The 21366-nt window shown below is 48.9% G+C and overlaps 1 protein-coding gene across 2 annotated transcripts in view; it reads left to right on the top strand.

The window, feature by feature from the left end:
- Positions 1-21366, top strand: part of LOC119172490 (cytoplasmic aconitate hydratase) — a 609523-nt gene that overhangs the window by 341168 nt on the left and 246989 nt on the right. For both annotated transcript variants that reach the window (XM_037423609.2, XM_037423610.2), the window contains one exon: positions 18167-18326. In XM_037423609.2, the coding sequence (XP_037279506.2) occupies positions 18167-18326 (160 nt within the window). The remainder of the gene's footprint in view (positions 1-18166; positions 18327-21366) is intronic.

Here is a 21366-nt window from a genome sequence, read left to right as displayed (position 1 = left end):
GTAACGCCGACTCAAGCGGTTGTTGCTGCGGCCCTGAGTGGGCGCGATACCAGACTCCCCCATTTTGGGAGAATGGGAATCGCTTTCAGCAGAGAAGAGCTCCCGAAGGCCCAGCAAAATGATCCGTTTTGTTGCGAAATGTGCGACGGTCTCAGAGAGATGGAGCGCCGTGACGCTGCTTGTCCTCCAGCGGGCGCCGATAGCGACTGTCTCGACGAGACGGAGCGCCGTGACGCTGCTTGCCCTGCAGCGGGCGCGAGTAGGGGGCTCGAACCAGCGTGTGTCGCTGAGTCCCTGGCGGATTCATATTTGCTGGACCATGACGGGCTCCTGCTGAAGTATATAGCCACTGACGACGAGTCCGTCGACCCGTTTAAAGTGGTTATGCCCAAAAGTCTGAGAGCCGCACTGTTGCGATCCTCTCACGACGAACTCGTGGCCGGTCACCTGAGTGGCTCAAAAGTTTTTGCAAAACTGAGCCGCGTTGTGACCTGGCTTGACATGAAGCGAGACATTTTTCGCTATTTCCGTTCTTGCCGCGTCGGTCAAACGGTGAAATCAAGGGATGACAAACTACCCGGTCTGATGAAACCGATTGTCAGTGAGCGTCCATGGCAAGTGGCCACCTGCGATCTTATGGGACCATTTCCCAGAAGTAAGCAGGGGTTCATTCACCTGATGGTAGTCATTGATCACTTTTCGAAATGGGTGGAACTTTTCCCACTTCGGAAGGTGACAGCGCAAGCGGTGCTTGAGAAGCTGCAGGAAGTGTTTTGCTGGTTCGGCTTCCCGGAAAGGCTCATCACTGACAATGCTTCGTATTTCACCGCTCGGGTGTTTGGTGTCACGTGCCGTTCCCTAGGAATTGATCACTGCATCGCTGCACCACTTCACCCTACCATCTCCAATCGAATTTGACGGAGCGCGTCAATGGTACGCTAAAGCCGATGTTGATGGCCTTTGCCAAAAGTCAAAGGGACTGGGCAGACCATTTGAGTGAGCTCACGCTCGCTATTCGAACAAACGAGAGTCGCTCAACTGGTTTCTCGCCCGCCTTCCTAAATTTTTGAAGGGAGTTGGCAAATCCGGCGACCAGCGTCACTCAATGCCAGCTCGAGGACGAGGAGACGCCGGCAGACTGCTCTGCTTACGCGTCGACACTTTGGGAAAGGCTTTGTCGAGCTTTCTGCAAAGCAAGGCAGAGTTTGGCATCGGCCAGTGCTCAGCAGAAGGCCAAATAGGACCGCAAGCATCGGGACCTAGATTTTTAGGTAGGCGATCTTGTCGTGAGCGTAACCATGCTCTTAGCGATGCCAGTAAGGGGTTCTCAACCCCGCTCGCTCCTAAGTGGCTTGGTCCGTTCCGAGTGGAAAAAGTTTGCACTCCACTCGCGTACTTGCTGAAAGATCCCCATTCGGGAAAACTCAGCCGTGCCCATATCGCACACCTGAAACCCTTTGTCTCACGGTCTGACAAGCTCGGGCCAGAGCCCTGCGGCACTACGCGCAAGCAACGGGGCACCCCCGGAGCAGCGGACCGCATTCGGACCCCGGTATAATCTGAGAAAGCGGTCACCTTTGTGATTCCGTGCCGGACGGCGGACTTCTCCGCAACCGAACGCCCTCAGTTTACTGTCTAGCCTCAGTATAGGTTAGCTTTTTTACGGCCTTTTCTCGTAAAGGAGTCGACCCCGCCCAGTCTGCTGCCAGTGTTTCTTTTTTTTAAGTGTTCATGTGTATTTATATTTCTTTTGTCTAATATTAAGTGTTATTTGTATTTTATGTTTTTTATCTTCCTTTGGCCAGATATTGAATGTCATTTTGCTCTGTATTACTTTTTTTGTGTTTATTTCCTCTACCACGAAGGGAGCTGTGTGTGACCTTGAGTGTCGGTGCTTATGCCGGGGGAGAGACGAAGGACGCTTTGAGCCTACGCTCGCGTAGCTGGCGGCGGTGTGTGTGCGTGGGTGCTTCTGTGCGTGTGTAAGTGCGTGACGCTTCAGTGCATGCCTGTGAAGAGTGCGTCATGGCTTCTCCCCCATCGACGCGGACACTGGAGGTGCTCGGAGGGCATTGACCCACTGTCGTCAGACCGTCTGGCTATGCTCTGCTCTCAGCCGTCGTCGAAGAAGCCCTGCTGCATTTCTCACCATGGCTCCTGGGCCAGGCTAGCTGAAAGCAGTTATATGCTGCCAACCAACGCCAGAGCGCCTCGCAGCCAATTCTGGTTCGGCCTCCCTGATCATGGAGAGGCCCGGCTTCCCGCAACGTCCCAGCTCCATCATCGAGCCCGAAATGCCGGGCCTCAGAACCACAACCGAGCCAGCAATCGTCGGGCTCGTGGCTTATCAAAAGCAGCAACGAGCCATCAGTGAGCCCCCTTCCATACCTCAGACCTCGCACTCGAGCATCGCACCTAGCGAACATTATCGCGCTCTTCCGCCCCTCCGCGCGGTGGACGCTATCCTGCTTCAGCACCACGAACACTTCTAGTACCTTCCTGTGCTCCTTTTCGCAAACATGTTATAGTGTCATGGGCTTATTTTGTTAATAATGTTTTTGTTTCTCTTTTGTCATCATTTTTTTTTAGCAGCAGCAACAGGGCTGGACTGAGGTTAGCTGTCGCTCATAGCAGTGTCATTTTAACTGCATGGGTGACGTCCCGCTGGCTTTCGCAGACCGGTAAAGGGCAAATTTAGGAGAGGGGGATGTGGGAATTGAGGCTAGCCCGCTGCCTTTGCGCGGACTTTGCCGCCTTTTCTTTCTTTCTCATGTCCCGACATGTCTGCCCTCCTTTGCTGTCTGCCGCGCTGGGAGAGCGGAGTGACGTTTAACCCCCTCACCCGGTAGCGCATGTTAACTGTGGCGCAGCGCGCCGAGTCTCCCGAGAGGTTTTCGCGCGCTGCGTCGGGAGCGGTCAGACAGATAATCTCCGGGATTGCAGACGGCGAGCCACGCAATCTTTTCCGTCCGTCGACTCCCGTCACTTGGGGGCTCGTCGGACTTCGCTGACGGCGGCTCGCGCCCAAGGCGAACGCTCACCTTTTGTTGCCCCACTGCGTACGCACGGCCGAAGTTGCGGTACGGTGTCCTAGTGCGTGGCCTAGCTACGCCGACCCGTCTCCCTCCGAACCCAACGGGAGCGCCTTTGCCCTCGCTCGAGCAACCGGGCCTTGGTCCCGGTGTCTCCGTGGATCACCTTTACCGCTGAGACGTGCTCGTGGCACCCTGTGTAGTACTTTTATGCCCGTGGCGTGGATAAGCCTGTTTGCTTTCCCGCCGCGCCTTTGCAACGGGCTGTACTGCGTTTGGTGTTGCCACAATAAAGTGTTGCGACTTTGAGCAGTATCGTGTTCTCGCCACGGCGACGGTTAACACGTGCCTTGCGGCTCGCTAAGACCGAACCCACGCTGGTGGCCGTACTCCTTTGGGATACGTGTACCCCACAGGTTTCAGCAAGTTACGCCGTCTCGAAGCCTGCCTTGCTGAAGCAGTTGACCACTCTGCCCATCTTCAAACCTCACCAGGCATGTAAGATCTCCACGGGAGAAAACTTCGCGGAGATCTTCGGTCACTCCTTCGTGATCTACAGCTGCATGTCCTAGCTGCTTCTTTTCACCAGAATTGGTTTTGCCAATGATGTAGTAGCACTGCTTCAATCGGTGAAGCCACCCGGTGTTGTCTGCAAAGTTGTTTCAACGAGTGCAGCGGCAAACCATTTGGCCTTGGTGCTCAGCATCGGGCCATCCACTGGCATGTGCTTCGTGGCACTTCTGAGAACCAAGCAAAGAGTGCCTTTTCTACATTTCGCCAGGTAGAAGCACGCACATGACAGGCTCCCCACATTCGCTGTTCGATCGCTTTTGCATTGATGTTTGCATTGTTCTTCACCGAGGTACTCAAAGTGCTCCGCTTCTTGGGGCTGGCCCTAGCTACACAAGAAGTCAACAACTCACAGAGTCTGCAATGGCCTTTGCAGGCCACACACGCCAAAGAGAAATGCTGCACATGTGATGGTACGTAGGCGACGCGACAACAGAAGCAAAGCGCTCGCGAGGCGATGGCCACCTGTGAGGGCAAGAGCAAAAGGCGCGAGCAAAACCTCTCAAAGCAGCAACAAAAAGTAAAAGAAAAGGCAAAAGGAGGAGAAGGCTGGCTCCTTCCTTCCTGCTCTCTGAGCCGACGGGCACGCAGAGAAAGCATGAGAGAGGTACGGGGGAAAAAAAGAAGCCGTTCCACAAGTGAGAGATTGTGCAGTTCGAGCGCTCTCGCCCTTACCTTCTTTCGAGTGTTTCAAGTATGAGGGAGGCATGGCACCGCGCAGAGGTCACTTAGCGTGCGAATGCCAAAACGTGCTTTCCAACTCGTGCGCGGAGCCGCGCTGCTGTGGAGATCGCAGGGCGCAAAGAATATCCGAAGGCGTGTAAAAATACCGTTCAATATAAACATGCAAGTTCTTATACTTTTACAAGGGAATTTCAAGGCAATAGCATATGAGTTCGATATACCTGAAAATCCGATACAGTCGAGCCCACATATAATGGCCCCACTTAAATTTCATTTAAAACGAACAATATCTGCATGACCATGAAAATATATACATTGGGTCAATGGCACTATAGCACTCTGAAACGCGGTTCCAAAAACACAGCGCGGTTTATTAATGCATCTCCGCCATTGTTCGAACTACTTCCTCTTTTCTCCTCAGCAGAATATCAACTACTAGCTTATGTCCCAAGTGTGTCGTGCCAGAAGAAGAAGAAAAGTATGCCACAGATAGGCCCCCCCCCTGCAGACAAGTGGCCGTGGGCACTTGAAGAAAAAAAAATGATCAGATGGAGCTTGTCAGAATGGGTGCCGGCTTGATCCTTGCAATGCTGACTGTGTCTTCATGCCCATTACGCAGGATTGTAAAATGACGTTTAGAACGCTTGATGACTGGGAAAAGACCGTCATAGCGAGGCTGAAGAGCACGGCGAGACGCAATGACACGAACAAAAACGTGTGAAGATGTCTGTAGGTTTGCCGGCAGAAAAATGTCGTTCTTGCATGTTTGCATGAAAATCCGCACACGCTGGAGGAAGGAATATGGATCCGAAACACTCGGCGTAGTAACGAGGCTGACGAGGTCACCAGGCAAACGAAGTGTGCAGCCGTAAACCATCTCGGCTACAGAGCAGGCAAGTTCTGGCCGAAGTGTTAAACGCAGGCCGAGAAACACGGTGGGGAGGTGTGATACCCAATCTTCGCCGTGAGGCTGCGAGGCGAGTGCTGCTTTTAGATGATGGTGGAGTTTCTCCACTAAGCCATTTGATGCTGGATGATACCCAGTTGTGCGAATACTCGCACAACCCAGTAGAGATGTGACAGAGGTGAAAAGCGCTGACTTAAACTGTCTGCCTTGATCAGTAGTCACCGTTGGTGATACACCGAAACGGCTAATCCAGGTAGCAAGAAAGGTACGAGCAACTGTTTCTGCTGTCATGTCGGGCATTGGAGCTGCTTCAGGCCACCTAGTGTACCTGTCAATACACGTAAGCAAATACGTATATCCACGACGTGGAGGTAATGGCCCGACAATGTCCAAATGAATGGTGTCTAAACGTGCATCAGGGAGAAGGAATTTTCCCCATGGAGGCTTGGTGTGCCGTTGCACCTTGATATGCTGACATGCTCTGCAAGTGCGAACCCAGTCATGAATGTTAGCGCGTATGTGCGGCCAGACATAGCGTTCAGTGACCAGATGTTGCGTAGCTCTTACGCCTGATTGCAGATGGAGTGGAGGGTGTCAAAAACAGCACGACAAAGCTGTGAAGGAACATAGATACGAGTGCAGTTGTGTGAAACATCGCACCAGAGCGTAACGTCGTTGTCGGGAAAGTTGACTTGTTCCAGTCGGAGGGAAGTAGAGAATCCGAGTTGTGGAAGCTCATCGTCTAATGCCTGTGCCTCCGCGAGCGAGGACAATGAAAAGTCGGTGGTGCCTGTCGTGGCATTGATGGTAATACGACTGAGAGCGTCCGCTGCACTGTTAAAGCTGCCTTTTACATAACGTATGTCTGTGGTGGATTTGGCAATGAAAGAAAGGTGTCGAAGTTCTCTAGGAGTGTGCGTGGCACTGCAGAAACGTGAAGCCGAAACAAGGGCTTGTGGTCAATAAGAATGGCAAATTGTCGCCCTTCAAGGAAGTACCTGAAATGCTTCACCTCAAGGTAGGCCGGCAGGAGCCCCCGTCCGGAAGTACTATATCGGCGCTCAGTGTCTCGTAACATGCGGAAAAAGAAGGAAATTGGAGCCCATGCACTATTGATTCATTGATGAAGAGCGGCCTCAACTGCTTCTGAAGAAGCGTCCACCATGAGGCTAGTGGGAGCAGTTGATGAAGTGTGGTGCAGGAAGGTGGCCTGGGCGAGCTTGGTCTTAACGGCGGCAAAAGCTTAATCCGCGACCGTGTCCCAGGGAAGTGCGGCTGACTCGGCTTGCGAAGTCGAGAGTAGTGCTTCCAGAGGCTGCAGCAGTGTAGAGCATGTAGGGATCAGGCAGCAATAAAAATTGACGAGTCCGAGAAAACGTCGTAGACTGTGTATGGACGTGGGAGGCGGGTACTCGAGGATAGCTTGAACCTTGTCAGGTAAAGGAGTGATGCCATCTTTAGGGATCTGATGTTCGAGGAATGCTATCTCCGAGACTCCAAACTGACACTTTTCTACATTGATTACAAGGTCGTAATCACGCAGTCGAGTGAAAAGCTGACATAGATGTGCCTTGTGCGTTTCAGCGTCCTTGCTGGCAACGATAAGATCGTCGATATAGGCGAAACAAAATGGCAAGCCTCTTGTGACTTCGTCTATAAAATGCTGAAATGTCTGAGCTGCGTTTCTCAAACCGAAGGGCATTCGTAAATACTCATAGAGCCCAAATGGGGTAATTATTGCAGTTTTAGGAATGTCAGAAGGCTCAACGGGGATCTGGTGATAAGCTTTCACAAGATCAATCTTTGAGTATACAGTTGTGCCGGTTAAAAAGGCAGTACAGTCCTGAGTATTGGGTAACGGGTATCGATCTGGAACGGTGACTGCATTGAGAGCTCGATAATCACCACAGGGCCGCCAGTCATTGTTCTTCTTGGGAACCATGTGTAGCGCTGACGACCATGAGCTTGATGACTGACGAATGATTTGCAACTGTAACATATGCTGAAACTCGTTGCGAGCAATTCGAAGTTTATCAGGGCCAAGTCGGCGAGGGCGGCAGTGAACCGGTGGGCCAGTGGTAACGATGCAGTGGGTCACAGTGTGCTTGGGGGGTCTTATTCATGAAAGACTGCATTGTAATCTCCGGAAACTCGTTGAGCAGAGCTGTATATGATGACATAGGCGGTTTTACAAAAGTGGGGTTTAGGGCTGTAGCGCGTGACAGAAAACCATTGACCGATAAGCCGGTATAGCTATCCACCAGGCGACAGCGGTTCATATCCACGAGCAGATGAAAATGCCTTAAGAAATCGGTGCCTAAGATTGCGTAGCATACGTCTGCTATCCAAAATAACCACTGCAGTTTCCTCTTAAGACCGAGATCAAGGGTCAGAGACTTCTGTCCGTAAGTTGCGATGACCGAAGAATTGATCGCTTGTAAAGGAGTTGACTTCTCGCGAAGACACCGGTAAGTTTTGGATGCTGGAGTTATGCTGACTTCTGCTCCAGTGTCCACCAGCAAGCGCAGACCTGTGGTTCTGTCGGCGATGCGAAAGAGGCGGCTTGATGCTTGGCCTTGATCGCCCGCCGCTGTTATTGACGATCGGCCGGAGCGTTTCCCATGCGCCATGAGCAAGGTGGCACACATCTGCGAGCCGCGGCACGAAAACGCCGGTGATAATAGCGTGTGTTCTGCGGTGAAAAGCAGTGCTCGGGCTGGTGGAGGGGTCATTGCAGAGCAGCCGACGTGAGAGAGGGTCGATGTGGACGAGGCTGGTCATTTAAGTTGCGAATGCTCAGCAATCGCAGACGCAAGTTGGCGACTTCAGCTGCGAGATCTTTTACCGTTTCTCGAAGGGAATCCGCTTCGGAAATTGGAGAGGTGTGGGCAGCGTTTATGACTGCCAGAGCAAAGTCCATCATGTCATCGGCCATTTCTGCCAGCTCTGACAGCGGCTTATCCTGAGCTGGGACAAGATCCATTCACATGGTAGGTGGAAGACGCCGTAAAAACAACTCACGTAGTATGGATGTTTCTGAGCCGTCCGCCTGGTCCCCAAGCAGGGGCTGCAGGTGACGTAGAAACTGTGTGAAACGGCGGTACATGAGCTCTTCGTTGCACAGAAGTTGCTGAATGCGCCGATGCTTAGGCGGAACGAGTCAGTGAAGAAGAGCCTGTTTGACTGTCGTATATGGAGGCGGGCCCACGAGGATGTCGCGTATTTCGTCCATTGCCTGTGGCGGCAACGCTTCAACGAGAAGCTCATGCTTGCGAACTTCTGACGTGATGCGATGAATGCGGAACTTGTTCTCGACTTGAATGAACCATAAGGAGGGATCGGCATGCCACAGCTGTGGTAGCGTCATGGCAGCAGTACCTCCAACAATACCTGAAGAGGGTACATGGCCGGGTGCAGTGGCAGCGGTACCAGGGCTGAGGCTGTCGAGATGCTCACGCTGCTCCATGGAAGGTCGAACTTGTAGTGCGGGTCACCAATAAATATAGCACTCTAAAACGCGATTCCGAAAACACAGCGCGCTTTATTAATGCATCTCCGCCATTGTTCCAACTACTTTCTCTTTTCTCCTCAGCAGAATACCCACTACTAGCTTATGTCCCAAATGTGTCGTGCCAGAAAAAGAAGAAAAGTATGCCACAGCACAAAATTGCACTTATAACGAACGTTTTCAAGCGCCCCTGATCAGTTACAACGAACGTCTCCGAGCGCCGCTGATCGGTTACAGCAAATGGAGTCAGCGGCCTGCCGACTTCCCAGGAAACCAATTTCGACCACAGATCAGGCATTGGCAAGGTGCCCATACATTCTTATTGTTAAATGCCGACCCTGCCTCCGTGACCCTCTAGTTGCCGCTCTCCCCAACCCATGGAGAAAGAAAAGCTGTTTCGTTCCTCCATCATGCCCCAACTGCTTTTTGTTACCCCCCCCCCCCCCCTGCTACTCTTAGCAACCTGCATCGTCAGACGCCACCACCACCGATCTTTTGAAGACCAGTCAGCAATCTATCCTGTTTTTGATCACTGGTACTTTCATTGGCTTTGCTGGCCTGGAGTGACCAGCCAACATCGTCGGCCACCGACTGTATCTCATAGTCTCTGTCTAGTGCACGCGCGTACGCTACCCCACTGACTCCGATAATTTGCGATTCGTTTCGTGTTTAGGACTTGTTCTCGCTCACTTTGCACTCGACTTAGCATGCCTTCCGCACACGTGCGGAAGCACGAAAACGGCTGTTAATTTGCGCGGAACGAATCGCGAAACATCGAAGTTCGTAAGGCCACGCAAACCCGCTGGCTAACAAAACAATTTTTTTATTACGGCCACTGATTCCTCGAAAATCGTCACGCGCGTCGATTCAGACGGCCATGTTTTCTATGTGTGAGTTTCGCGGACCTTTTCAGCAAGCTACTCAACCTGCCTCCTTCCCGTGTGTTCTGGTTTTCAAAGTCACCCTCCCGCCACATCCTCCCCTCTTTTTATCCCTACTCCTTGTCCTTCTCTTGCAAGTCAGCTCTCCTCCCTTGATCACAACCCTTTCCTCTGTCTCCACTGCTTCGCGAAAATATGCCACGCTGGCTCGAAGTAGTTTCGTTTTCTGACTGGAAACGAGCCCAAGAGCTGTTCTACGCGTTTTTGCATGCGTGTGGCGTGTGCACGTCTTGCTCGCTTTCGGTGTGCTGTGTGGTTACGATGTCCGACGGGATGACTAGCACGCTTTTTCCTGCCGCTCAACAAAACGTCGAAAGTGTGACGCTTGACTTGAGCGTAATCCGCGCCTTAGGTACTGCATTGCGGAGCGCTTGCTCATAGCTGTTGACTACCTGGCAGTCAACTTGCTGCTTCGGGCGTTTTAGTAATCAGCCGTGGAGATGGTGAATATTTCGTGGGTGGCGGTGACAGCTACTTGCGCGCGGAACTGTTTTCGCACGGCCGACTTCGTCAACCTCAGGTCGGTCAACGTAGGGCCTGAAGCTTTCGAACTGCGGCGGCGATTTGTGGCAGGGCGTCATCGACTCCGTCTTGGGAGAGCGGGTGGGACATCTGTCACGATGGTTTAATCGCGGCCGATGACGATGCCGACACTGCAGGACTGTGCACGGATTGGAGCATTGTGAATGAAGTATGTGGCGAGAGCGATTTGGAGGAATCGGATTGTGAGAACGACGAAACTTTCGAGCCATTGCCTCATGCAGCTTATGCCACGGGCCTCGGCAAACGAGCACCCTGCCATTTTAAATGAACTCGAGACCGCCCTTATCGCTTCTGCTTTTCGAAACACGTGCATCACGGGCTTTTTGGGGCACAAAAAAAAAGTGTGTTTTCACTCGCAACTTTTTTTTAAAATCTGTGTTTTGTTTACTACAAACTTTGGGATATAGCGAACGGATGCCGCGTCACGTTCAGGTTCGTTATAAGAGGGCTCGACTACATATGTGGGTTCGATATAACCGTGTTCAACTATAGATAATCTTAGAACCTTTCGATGATATCACACATACAGCGCATACATTACAGTTCGTTCTGCAAATTACGGACCCGCTAGTGATAACACTGGAATCTTCGATGGCACATGTGTAAATGCCGCCGCACTTTGCTGCGGGGCGAATTATTGACGGCCGACGCTCTATGTCCTCTGCTAACAGTCTACAGCATGTATTGTATGTAGAATGACGTTCCCTTTTCTGGGCACAATTATTTATTTAGAAATTCACTCATGAAAATAGCAGCGGCTGCTTTCGTCAAGATCACGACCCCGTGACAATACTGGCTAACCTCCTTGTCCTTCCACTTAGTAGCAAGTGATTCTTAAATGAAAAGAAGATAAAAGTGAGCCCCGTAACTGTCTCTCAGGAGGAGGACACCTCAACAATAGCTCACGAGGGGGGTGGGTAAGGAGGGATTAAAAGAATAGGAATAAAAGGTATTGAGATAGAGAGAGGGGAAGGAGAGAGCGAAGCACAGGGACAGCCACATACAGAAGTAAGGAGAAGATAGCAAAGATGGACACGGTCGCAGGAGTCTGAGGACGGGCACCACTTGTCAAGAGCTCCTGTCGGCGTCAGGAGATGGCATAGGGCTAGCCGGTCGGCCAGAGCTATGCCGTTGTCAGAGATCGCGGGGGCAAAACTTATTTGGCACGAAATCCAGCGAGCGAGTCCCCCCTTCCGTTTGATCTTTCCTCCTGTCACATAACTCTTTTGGATCCGACTTCGCAACACTCACAACTGCAAAACGCCAGTGTAAGAGAATAAGTACTATTACTATATAAGTAGTAATAAGAGCATATATACACACCATGGATATATGCTCTTATCGCACAATCCCTTCCTTCTGAGAGTGCACAACGTAGAATGGTTCACGAGTTGTCTGCTGATGCTTGCCAATATGATGCGCGAGCTATCGCAGCTGCTGCTTGAGCTACCCCCATTTCTCCCACATCTTTTCATGCTCGTTCAAGACGGGCGGTGTGTTTCCTCTCTGCTTGCGCATTCAACGACAATTCTAACCCACAGTGAGATGCTAAGGTGTGCGCCTTCGAGTGATAGAGACTCGCCGTCTCGTTCAATCGCTGCTTGAGCAGTTCTCATCACTCCAGCTTGCTAAATTTTACACATGGGTCGAACGTACATTGCATGGGGAATAGTACCAACTTGTAGTTTAGACGAAACATGGTGGCGATAGTGAAAACTTGTCGAGCGTTCATATAATTTCTATTGTAATACAGTTCAACCTGCGTATAACGAATCTCCATATAAAGGATTCTTTGGTATAATGAAGTTTTTCTATTTTTCGCCGTTGCTCCATGAAAGCACATGTATTTGCGACCTCTATGTAACAAAGTAAGAGCAACAGACAACCTTGATATAACGAATTTTCCCCACAAACAATCTAGGAATTTCGCTCCGCATTTTGGCATTTTGGTACGAGTATGCATCTTCCGCCGTTGCCCCGCCACCGATGCTGCGTGAAGCGATGGCGGCGCCCACGGCCAGTGCCTCCTACGGTGGGTGCACCAGGTGAGAGCAAGCGCTCGTTATTGGCCGCCAGTGAGTGCGAGGTGGTCAGGCGAGCCTGCACTCTATAATGCCGTATTCTCACCACCGCGTACGCATGCGCGGGCGTGCCCCCCTCACTCCTAACCAAAATACACAAAAAAAGAGAGAAAACTACTTTTTAGCATTGGCAATACAGTAAAACCTTGTTATAACGAAGTTGAAGCAAGAGTGGTATACTGTGTTATAATCATTAGTTTCTTATAGCTAATGTTCATTTTTACCGACAATTGGCCAGCAAGAGAGAATGTACACATCAACGAATATCACAGCAGCTCCCCCACACAGTGAAAAATGGCTGTCGAAGGGCGAAAAATAGCAAAATAATATAGAACAAAGGACTTCATTTTCGCCAAATTCAGCACACCAGCTGGCAAATCACTGGAAATAAAAAGTCCTTACTTTCCGACTCTTCCTCACGCGGATGACTGCTTTTTCAGCTGCAGCAGCTATTTCGAGTGCGTACTTGTCGTAATCGTAAGCGCCAAAGAAGTGGCCCTGCAGATCTGTCGCATCCAGGGCTCGTGAGGGCCTCGGGTTCGCCAACATTAGGCTCCGGGGTGTTGACACGTTCTTCATTGTCGTCATGCACTTTCGTCACCGCAGGCACAAATCTGCATCTGACAACACGCCTCGCCGCGGTGGTCTAGTGGCTATGGTACTCGGCTGCTGACCCGCAGGTCGCGGGTTCGGATCCCGGCTACGGCGGCTGCATTTCCGATGGAGGCGGAAGTGTTGTAGCCCCGTGTGCTCAGATTTGGATGCACGTTTAAGAACCCCAGGTGGTCAAAGTTTCCAAAGCCCTTCACTACAGTGTTTCTCATAATCATATGGTGGTTTTGGAACGTTAAACCTCACACATTAATCAATCGCATCTGACAACACTTTGGTTGTTGCCACGTCAGCATCGGCACCGAGTACATGCAAAAAGTGTTGTAGTCAAGCACACGCTGGCGTCAAGGAGAAGGTCTCACGATGTCTGGGCCTGGTCGCCCGCGTCACCCAGTGACATCACCGAAATCTTCGGCCACTTTTTTTTTTCTTGACGCCAGACTCAACGGCTTTTAACATTGTTGACTTCTGCTTGATTGTTTATTTTTGCACTTACGTTTGCCACTTCTGTTCTCAATCTTGTGTCTAGCAGCAGAAACTAATAGAGGTGGTGTTGCTTTTCCACTGCCAACGACAAGGATGAACGCCACGATCTCCACCGCCCCGGCGGCGTGTGTAGCCCTGGCTCGCTGGTGAAAAGGAGAAGGAGGCAAGATGCGCGGGCGGTTCAACGAGTTCTACAGAATAAGGAAGGCAGGGAGACTTGCTGCCACACGCATGTTGGTGGGCTGCAGGCGACTGCCGGGGAGCACAAGGCGCGAGTTTTGAATTACCGCAGTCGTGATAAGACGTAACTGTCCCGCCCTCTAAAATATTGAATTGTCGTATACCAAAACGATCAGTAAATGCTCATTGCAGACAAAGAATGGTTCGTTATATTTATTGTGAGGAAATTTTTGCTTTGTTAAAATGAGGTTTTAAACTCATGGGTGTCTATGGAAATTTCAAGGGGAATTACAATTGCTTGGTTACATCCATTAGTTTGTTACATCAGACTTTGTTATATTGAGGTTTCACTTTACCACGCTTTTTTAGTTAGGGTCACAAACGTGGGGCTGCGCTGCATATGGAGGGTGCTTTACTGAATAGTTTTCCGCGGTATCCACGTATGTGTCCGTGTCGTTCGTTTTTCGTTTTCGACACCGTGCGCGTGTGCATAGTTCTAGTGCGCTCGCATGGTGTGGGCCCTGATGGCCTTCAGCTTTGCTTTTTTTTTTTTATTGCAATAGCAATTACATGGACAGTCTCGGCTGGTTTCTTGCCGCTGCCGTCAATCACTGTATATGTATACTCGGCTGATTTTTTGCCGCCGCCACCATTCACCGCATATGTATACGTACCTATACATATGTAAACTTAAGAAACAAAAAGAAAAAAGCCGCCCGCGCTCAGTACCCATTTTGTCGCGATGCGCCGACACGCGCTTATCTCTTACGCGTACTTTGCCTTGCCAGTGGTGTTGGCGGGGTTAAATGCTTGTGCGCGTGCGCTCATCTTTCGGTGGAGAAAATCGTGCTCCTTTGACTTTGACCGAACAATCGCTTTTAATTGCTGGACGCACAAAGATCACCTCGCTTACTCGACACGCACCGTTAGTAAAAATAGTGCACTTTTCAAACACAGCGAAGTAACAACTAGGGAACTTGCTAGTTTGCACTCATATCTGTGCCTGTACCTGCTGTGATTGGGTTTTGTGCCTCGTTTTTGTTTAAACGTCACGTTAAGTGTTGAGCGTTAAATGTTAGTTCGTTCTCGTCTTGTGTATGTTGTTTTCGTGCGTCATTTGTGCGTGAGCAGCGCGCTGCACGTTTCGATGTCTTGCCGTTCTCGGCGCTACAGTCCAATTGCTGTCGCATTGGACTGTTATTGGACTGTAGCATTTGACTGTTAGTCGCAGTTTCGCCCTTACGGTGAAACTGCGACTTTTCTTATATTTCGATGATTGTTTCTTCGCCATTGAGGGTGTGGATGTCAGATTTGGCACTGATGAAACTCTCCAAGACCACGGTGACTGATGGATCTTTGGAGGATGACTCTTCACGCGCTACAGTCTTGCGCCGCTCCATGAGTTCACAGGCTGGTAGCTTTTACGATTAGCCTATTAGTTCTGGCAACATGACGGCATGCTAAATGCAATATAACGAACGGGATGGCAAAAAAAAAAAACATTTTAATATGAATAGAAGTAAGGCTGGCAGCCAACTGTTCAGGATCCAATATCGCGGAATTCCTACAAAACGCTGGTGTGAGCAAATACGACCGCTCCAGGGAGAAGTGCCCTTTTCATACAGTTCCTTCATGTTGAAACCGCACTGCTACTCACTGAAATAGCAAGTGCACCAGCGATTGCGACCGCCCTAAAATGCAAGTTCATTATTGCTACTCAAGCGATTTTCCCCCTCCTTGCATTATACCATGCTCGTTCAAAATGGGTGGTTTACTTTCTGTTTGAGCATTCGACGGCAGTTCTAACACAGGGGAGATATTATTTTATGCACTTTCCACACGATAGGTATGGGCCAACTCATTTGACCTCTGCTTCAGATGCATGCATACGCTTTTATCCACTTGTGAAAGTAACGATGCGCAGGGGCATGTTATCAATTTTAGACTTGTTACGGAACATGGCGGCGATGGCGAAAACCCGCCGAAAGTGTCCATATAGTTGCTATCGCAATAATAACGCAATTTCTTACTGTAAAATAAGTGTTTTGGGTTAGCTCTGCCTTCAGTTCCTGTTGTTTCATTTGCGTGTTTATTTTCTGAATTTTCGTACCAAACCTGCATATAACGAAATTCTATTTAAAACGAATTTTTCTGGGAATTTGTCAATTTCGTTATATCCAAGCTTAATCATAAAAAAAGTTTCACTTAGTTGCTTAGCATTGGCACAGCAAGTGCATCTAAATTTTCTTTTGGTTCTTATGTCAGTTTGAAGTATGGCAGCTTGGGCTAGTTGGTATGACATGATGATAGTTATAGCACGAGAACAGAACGACAAAGAAACAAGAAAGGCTTCGTGCCCTTCTTGTCTTTTTGATGTCGTTCTGTTCTGGCACTTTAACTACCGTCATCTCATGTCAGCTGTGGCACTTCAATGACCGGAAAATAAGTTTTTATATTTATTTTAATGGAGCCCTAAAGCTTCAATAAGGAGATAACATTTCTTTATTATAAAATAGCTCGTCTCTAATCTGGAGTTGCTGTTCATGTTGGATGTGATGTTTTAATCACATTTTGAACATTGCAACATTTTAACATTAAATTTTCTCATTCTTCTGAGGTCTAATACATTTCCAGAATGCCGCTTGTGTTTTTTCTTTCAGTTGCTTCGCTTTCACTTTTGATGTTATAGGGTTCAGTATATATGAATTTCAGGCAAGTCTGGTTGCTTGATCAGCATTGCGTGCTTACCGTACTTACTAGAAAATAGGTCGGGCACGAATATAGGTCGACACCTACTTATAGTGTTTAGGAGAGAAAAAAACTTCGTATATAGGTCTGCCAACACCTTTTTTTTTTTTTCATTTAAAAACGGAAAAATTGAAACGCAGCACACCTTTATTTACATAACCTTGCGTCCCAATTGCAGCCGGGGTCGTCATCTTCTCACAGAGGTGCAAAATGTTCTCCACATCCTATTCTTTGCAAGCATTGGCGGCTTCCCAAAGGACGTCGTCCTTGCTTTCATTGCTGCTGATTGCTGGGTCACGAAAAGCATGATGTCGTCCGTTGCACGCAAACAGATAGTCTTGCTGCTGTCCCCTACCCCTAATCAGCTTCTCATTTACACAGAACTCACGCTGCCCAGCACAATTGCTCGAGTCTTTGGCAAAAAGTATCACTTCGCACTTGAAGTCACCTGTGTAGCTCTGCCAACGAGACATTGTTGCAACCACGCTCTAGCAAATGTTAGTGGTGGATAGAAAAAGGTGCCTAATTTCTGCAGCCCCGTAGGGAGCACGGCGCAGCCCCTAAAACAAATGCAAACCATCACCCCGCCACGCCGATCGTACAATGAACAAAGGGCGAGGCGGCAAGGCCTCAGGCTATTGCTAGTGAGGCTGCGCGCTGGAAAGCAGTATTTGAAGCACGGCTAGCGGGCTAAGGACTTCACGGCCTATACCTAGGGAAATTGGGGTTTCATCACAAACATATTGAAGCGGCTGCATTCCGCGGTAGCTTTGAAAAGGTAGCGGGCGGCTGTTGCATAAATAACTTTTTTCTCAATTACTTACGACAGTGTCTGTTCTTTCAAGAACACAGCCTCGCGAAAGTGTCCAACTGCACACCCCACATCGCTGAAACTGTAGCGGATTATCCGCTGAAATTACTGCTCGCCTGCTGCGTTGCAGTTTTCAGAGAAGTGTCTAATTCTCTGGTCGTGCGCATTTCAAAGTACCTAGAACACGGCGCACTTCGGGCAAAGCCGGGGGTAGTACCACGCGGCCTTCACCATGCATTTCAGCGTGCGTGTGTACGAGGCAATGTTAAAATGTCCCCGTAGTACACCTCGTGACGGCTCTGTCCTACTAGCTAATTTTCAGCCAGCTGGCCAAGACGATGCATCATGTAAATTTTAGGGGCACATGGAGGGAGGGTAGGCATGCCACCTGGGTAGCACTGGTTTCCCATATTGCCAGAAAGAATGGTTCAATCTTGACAAGCTCATGTCACGAGAAGCATGCGGCATGCTGCTTGTGCGTCACCGCTATGTTGCAATGAAACAGGTTATGTTTTTCACAGGCACACATTTCAGCTGATCACGAGACCGTTTACTTTTTTTTTATTTTGTGTGTGCGTGCAGGTAATAGTGAGGCTGGTCACTTCACCTGCAACTCATTAATGTCATTACATTGCATAGCCTTGTTGCTCTTAAAGGCCGTCGTTTCTGCTGATTTGCAGCAAAATCGGGAATTGGCACATGGCAGTCAAAGTTTTCTAAGTTATTTGGGTGGTGCTGACCGCCACTTTGAATTATCCATTCAGAATTGCATTGCAAAATATGGTACTGCAGAAATATTTTGAATTCAGTGGGATTTCAAAATAAGAATTCGAATTATTGAAGATTTGACTGTATATGTTTTTTCCCCCGTAGACCCACTGCATAAAATGAGATTGTCCAGTCAACCAGTCGTAACTGATATTCGTTATATTGCTATAAGTGGACTGCACTCTAAAACAGACTTAAGAAAAAAAATAATCTTTAATCTGGTTCATGTGTGTAAGAAAACAGCAGCTGCATTCGGGTCTAGATAGCATTATAGTGTAGCTCATTCCTGTGGCAGGTGGGCTTCAAGGGCTATGGCCTGAAGCCTGAGCATATGCCCTCCAAGGCCATCTTCTCTCACGAAGGGCAGCAGCACACCTTGCAACATGGCTCCATCGTCATTGCGGCCATCACCAGCTGCACCAACACCAGCAACCCTTCGGTCATGCTGGGCGCAGGTTAGTACTTTCTCTATGGAAACCAGGAGAAAGCATAGTATAGTGCAGGTGTCAGCTCTTTGCACAGGTCACTTCTGTAAAGTCAATGATTCAGAGAGTTTTATTGGGCATGCACAGTTATGTCACTTTATGTCACTTTTCTACGGTATCTTGTTTTTGTACCAAGCTGTGCAAAAGCTGTGAAATTTGTTTAAATTGCATCATGTAGCTCTATAATGCTGGACCAGACTCGAGATTGTCTCAAGTGCACCAATTTTAGCAGGGAACAGGGGTCGGGTAGCCATCTGCACTTTTAACATCAGCATCCATTCAGAGGAGCAGAAAAGGCACCAGTGTGCTTCATGTTGGCCACATGTAAACTACTTTTTGTTGCTGTTTGCAGTGCTGCTCTGTAGAAAAATAAAGTGGAAATGCTCCGTAGAAAAATCTTGGCAACGTGCTGCTGCTGTGTTCACGGGAAACATTAGTCATTTATTTGCCAACCAACTCTCCTGGTTTACCTGGTAGATGCTTGTATGTTGAGTAATCCTTTCTATTGCTCGGATAAAGTGTTCAAAGGAGGTTTTGTAATAAGCCCACTAACCTATTCTTTCCATTCACTTCGCTGAAGTGCCCAATGTCACCTGCTGGCGTGCCCGCCAAGGATGCTGGAACAGGTTCCTCCTGAACTCAGAGTTTCCTAAATATACACTAGAAGGGACTCTGGTGCTGGTGTCTATTTGAGCTGCAACACACGGCGCTTCTGTGAGCATGGGAATGACGGGTAGTTCACGGATTTGTCTAATCTTCATACTTCTGGCTCCGTATGTGTTCGTGTGGCTTGAAGCTGTTTTCTCACGAAACAAAAATCGGCAAATGTTCAGCGGTTCGGCTTCACCACCTTATTCTTTTCGTCTTACCATTTCAAATCTGGTCACAAAGTTCAAAAGGGTTCGTTTTCTTTTTTGAAAGTAAAACGAAACACAGCAATAAAGGAAGCCACAAGTGCGATTCGCCGCGCACAAGTACCAAGACTAGGCAACTCCATGTACTACCCATCATTCCTATGGTCGCTGAACGATCGCAGAGCCAAAGTCTTCCTTAGTATTTTAGGAAACTCTATGCCTGAACACAACAATGCCTGCCCACCAGCTTTTTTGCAGTATTGCACGTAGGCTGTAGCGCGGTCTTGTTGCTTGCTATCCGCTTCTTTCTGGCAGCATGTGCCCCTGCATGTCATGAGCAGTACAAACATTGGTCCCAAATTGAGGAAAATGCCTCACCGTCGCCGGAATTATTGGTTTGCACCTGGTTGCCGTGCAGACGAAATGTAGCCGTGTCAAAGACTTGCTGAAGACATCCTTCTTCAATGTTCCGTGTTACGAGGAACGAAGGAAGCAGTGGGAGCGGAACTTGCACTAAGCAGATAAAGCATGTGCGATCTGCAAGCTACACTGCGAGCAACAAGAAACTGCAGGCACTCTGTTGACGACTAGGAACTACGCATCAGTCGCGGAAGGCCACGTTATCAAAAGACGCCGTCTCCATAATTTGCCCTAACTTGCCTGCATACTTGTACAAAACGTCCCCAAAGCCAATCAAGAAGCAAGAGAGAAGAGCTTCATTCCCATGGTCAAGAATAAAAGCAGTGAAGTGATAAGCGCATGTTTGACGCTTCTGAGCCTCGCCAGCGGACCTCGACGCTCCCAGCACTGAAACGGAAACGACGGCAGCAGGACCAGCAGAGTCGGATGGCCATTCGACACTCCTAATTCACCTCAGGACTCCGTTAAAGTACTGGAATATGTGCCGTTTTCCAGAACTTGATGGTCGGTGCTTTACTGAGCATCAGTTTTGTGCGATGGTGCTGTCGTAACTTTCGAAAAAGTCGTGATGTTTGTTTTTACCAGTCGAGAAATGCCCATTGCAAAGTATATCTTGCAGGAAGATTGACTCAAGAGCGCTGCATAATGTTTCAGTGCAGTTTAATTTTGTCAAAACTCTTGAAGACTTGTTCACAAAATGCTTCAGCGAAAGTAAGTTGTTCTAAGAAAGCACTCTGGAAATTCCAAATTCCTTTAAGGCGAAATGCCTCGGCACGATCAGAGGCAACATGCTCTTGAGTTGACCTTAGCTTTTAGATAACTAAACTACAAGCCTGCATTCCTTCATGAAAGGGGTCAAATTGGAGAAGTGGAACAAGAGAAATACAATGAAACTTGGAAACTTGAGCAAGTGCATCTAAGCACTTGCCCATCCTGCGGCATAGCTTAAGCAGACGCTTGCTTCTTCATGCTCAGGACTGTACCCAGGAATTATTTTTGAGGGTTGTTTGTGTGTGTAAAGGCCGACTGGTGATCGTTGTGAAGGCGCATAATTAATTCAGTATCACCTGAGGAGTTTGGGGCGGGTGTTACGGCCATGTTCACGCTGATCCGCAAAATTCTTGCAATATGCGCCTGAGTAAATAAAATGTCTGTACATGCTCTCAAATGTGCTTTTATGTGTCAGACTCCAATCTATTTTTCAAAACAGTTTCGTAAAGGTGAACATGTACTTGTGCCATAAACCATGCCTAATCTCTTGAATATAAACGGAGCAAACAGAGCCTGTAAAATTCTCGCGCCACCTTCAGTGGGCTGGAGAGTTTCTAGAGTTATGCCTTATCAAAACAAGTGCTGAAAAACAGGTACATAAAGGGGCACGTGTCATGTGTATCTCTTACTTAAGCCCCCATTTTTTAGCACTTGTTTGTTCGGCACATCACTGGAGAGTATTTTTATTGCCAAAGCGTGCTTGTATTTTACGGTAATCTCCTGGTCAGCTAGTGCAAAAATTGGCCTTCCCCTAAAGGAATTGAACAGTAAAAGCAACGCCACTCCAGAGATGGCCGCTGTAATTCGAAGCGAAGCTTCAGGAGGAACGTATTGTCCCGCCACCTCTCAGCCGCAACATGGGGCACTTTACACCGCGCTACCCCCCCCCCCATTTGGTTCACTATAGAACCTTCAAGAACAGTGTAATATAGGCATGGCCATAAGCCTCCCCGTAAATAAACCTA

The sequence above is a fragment of the Rhipicephalus microplus genome, chromosome 4, assembly GCF_043290135.1.
Source record: "Rhipicephalus microplus isolate Deutch F79 chromosome 4, USDA_Rmic, whole genome shotgun sequence".
NCBI lineage: Eukaryota > Metazoa > Arthropoda > Arachnida > Ixodida > Ixodidae > Rhipicephalus > Rhipicephalus microplus.
The sequence above is the reverse complement of the archived record's forward strand: the minus strand, read 5'-3'. Positions and strand labels throughout refer to the sequence as shown.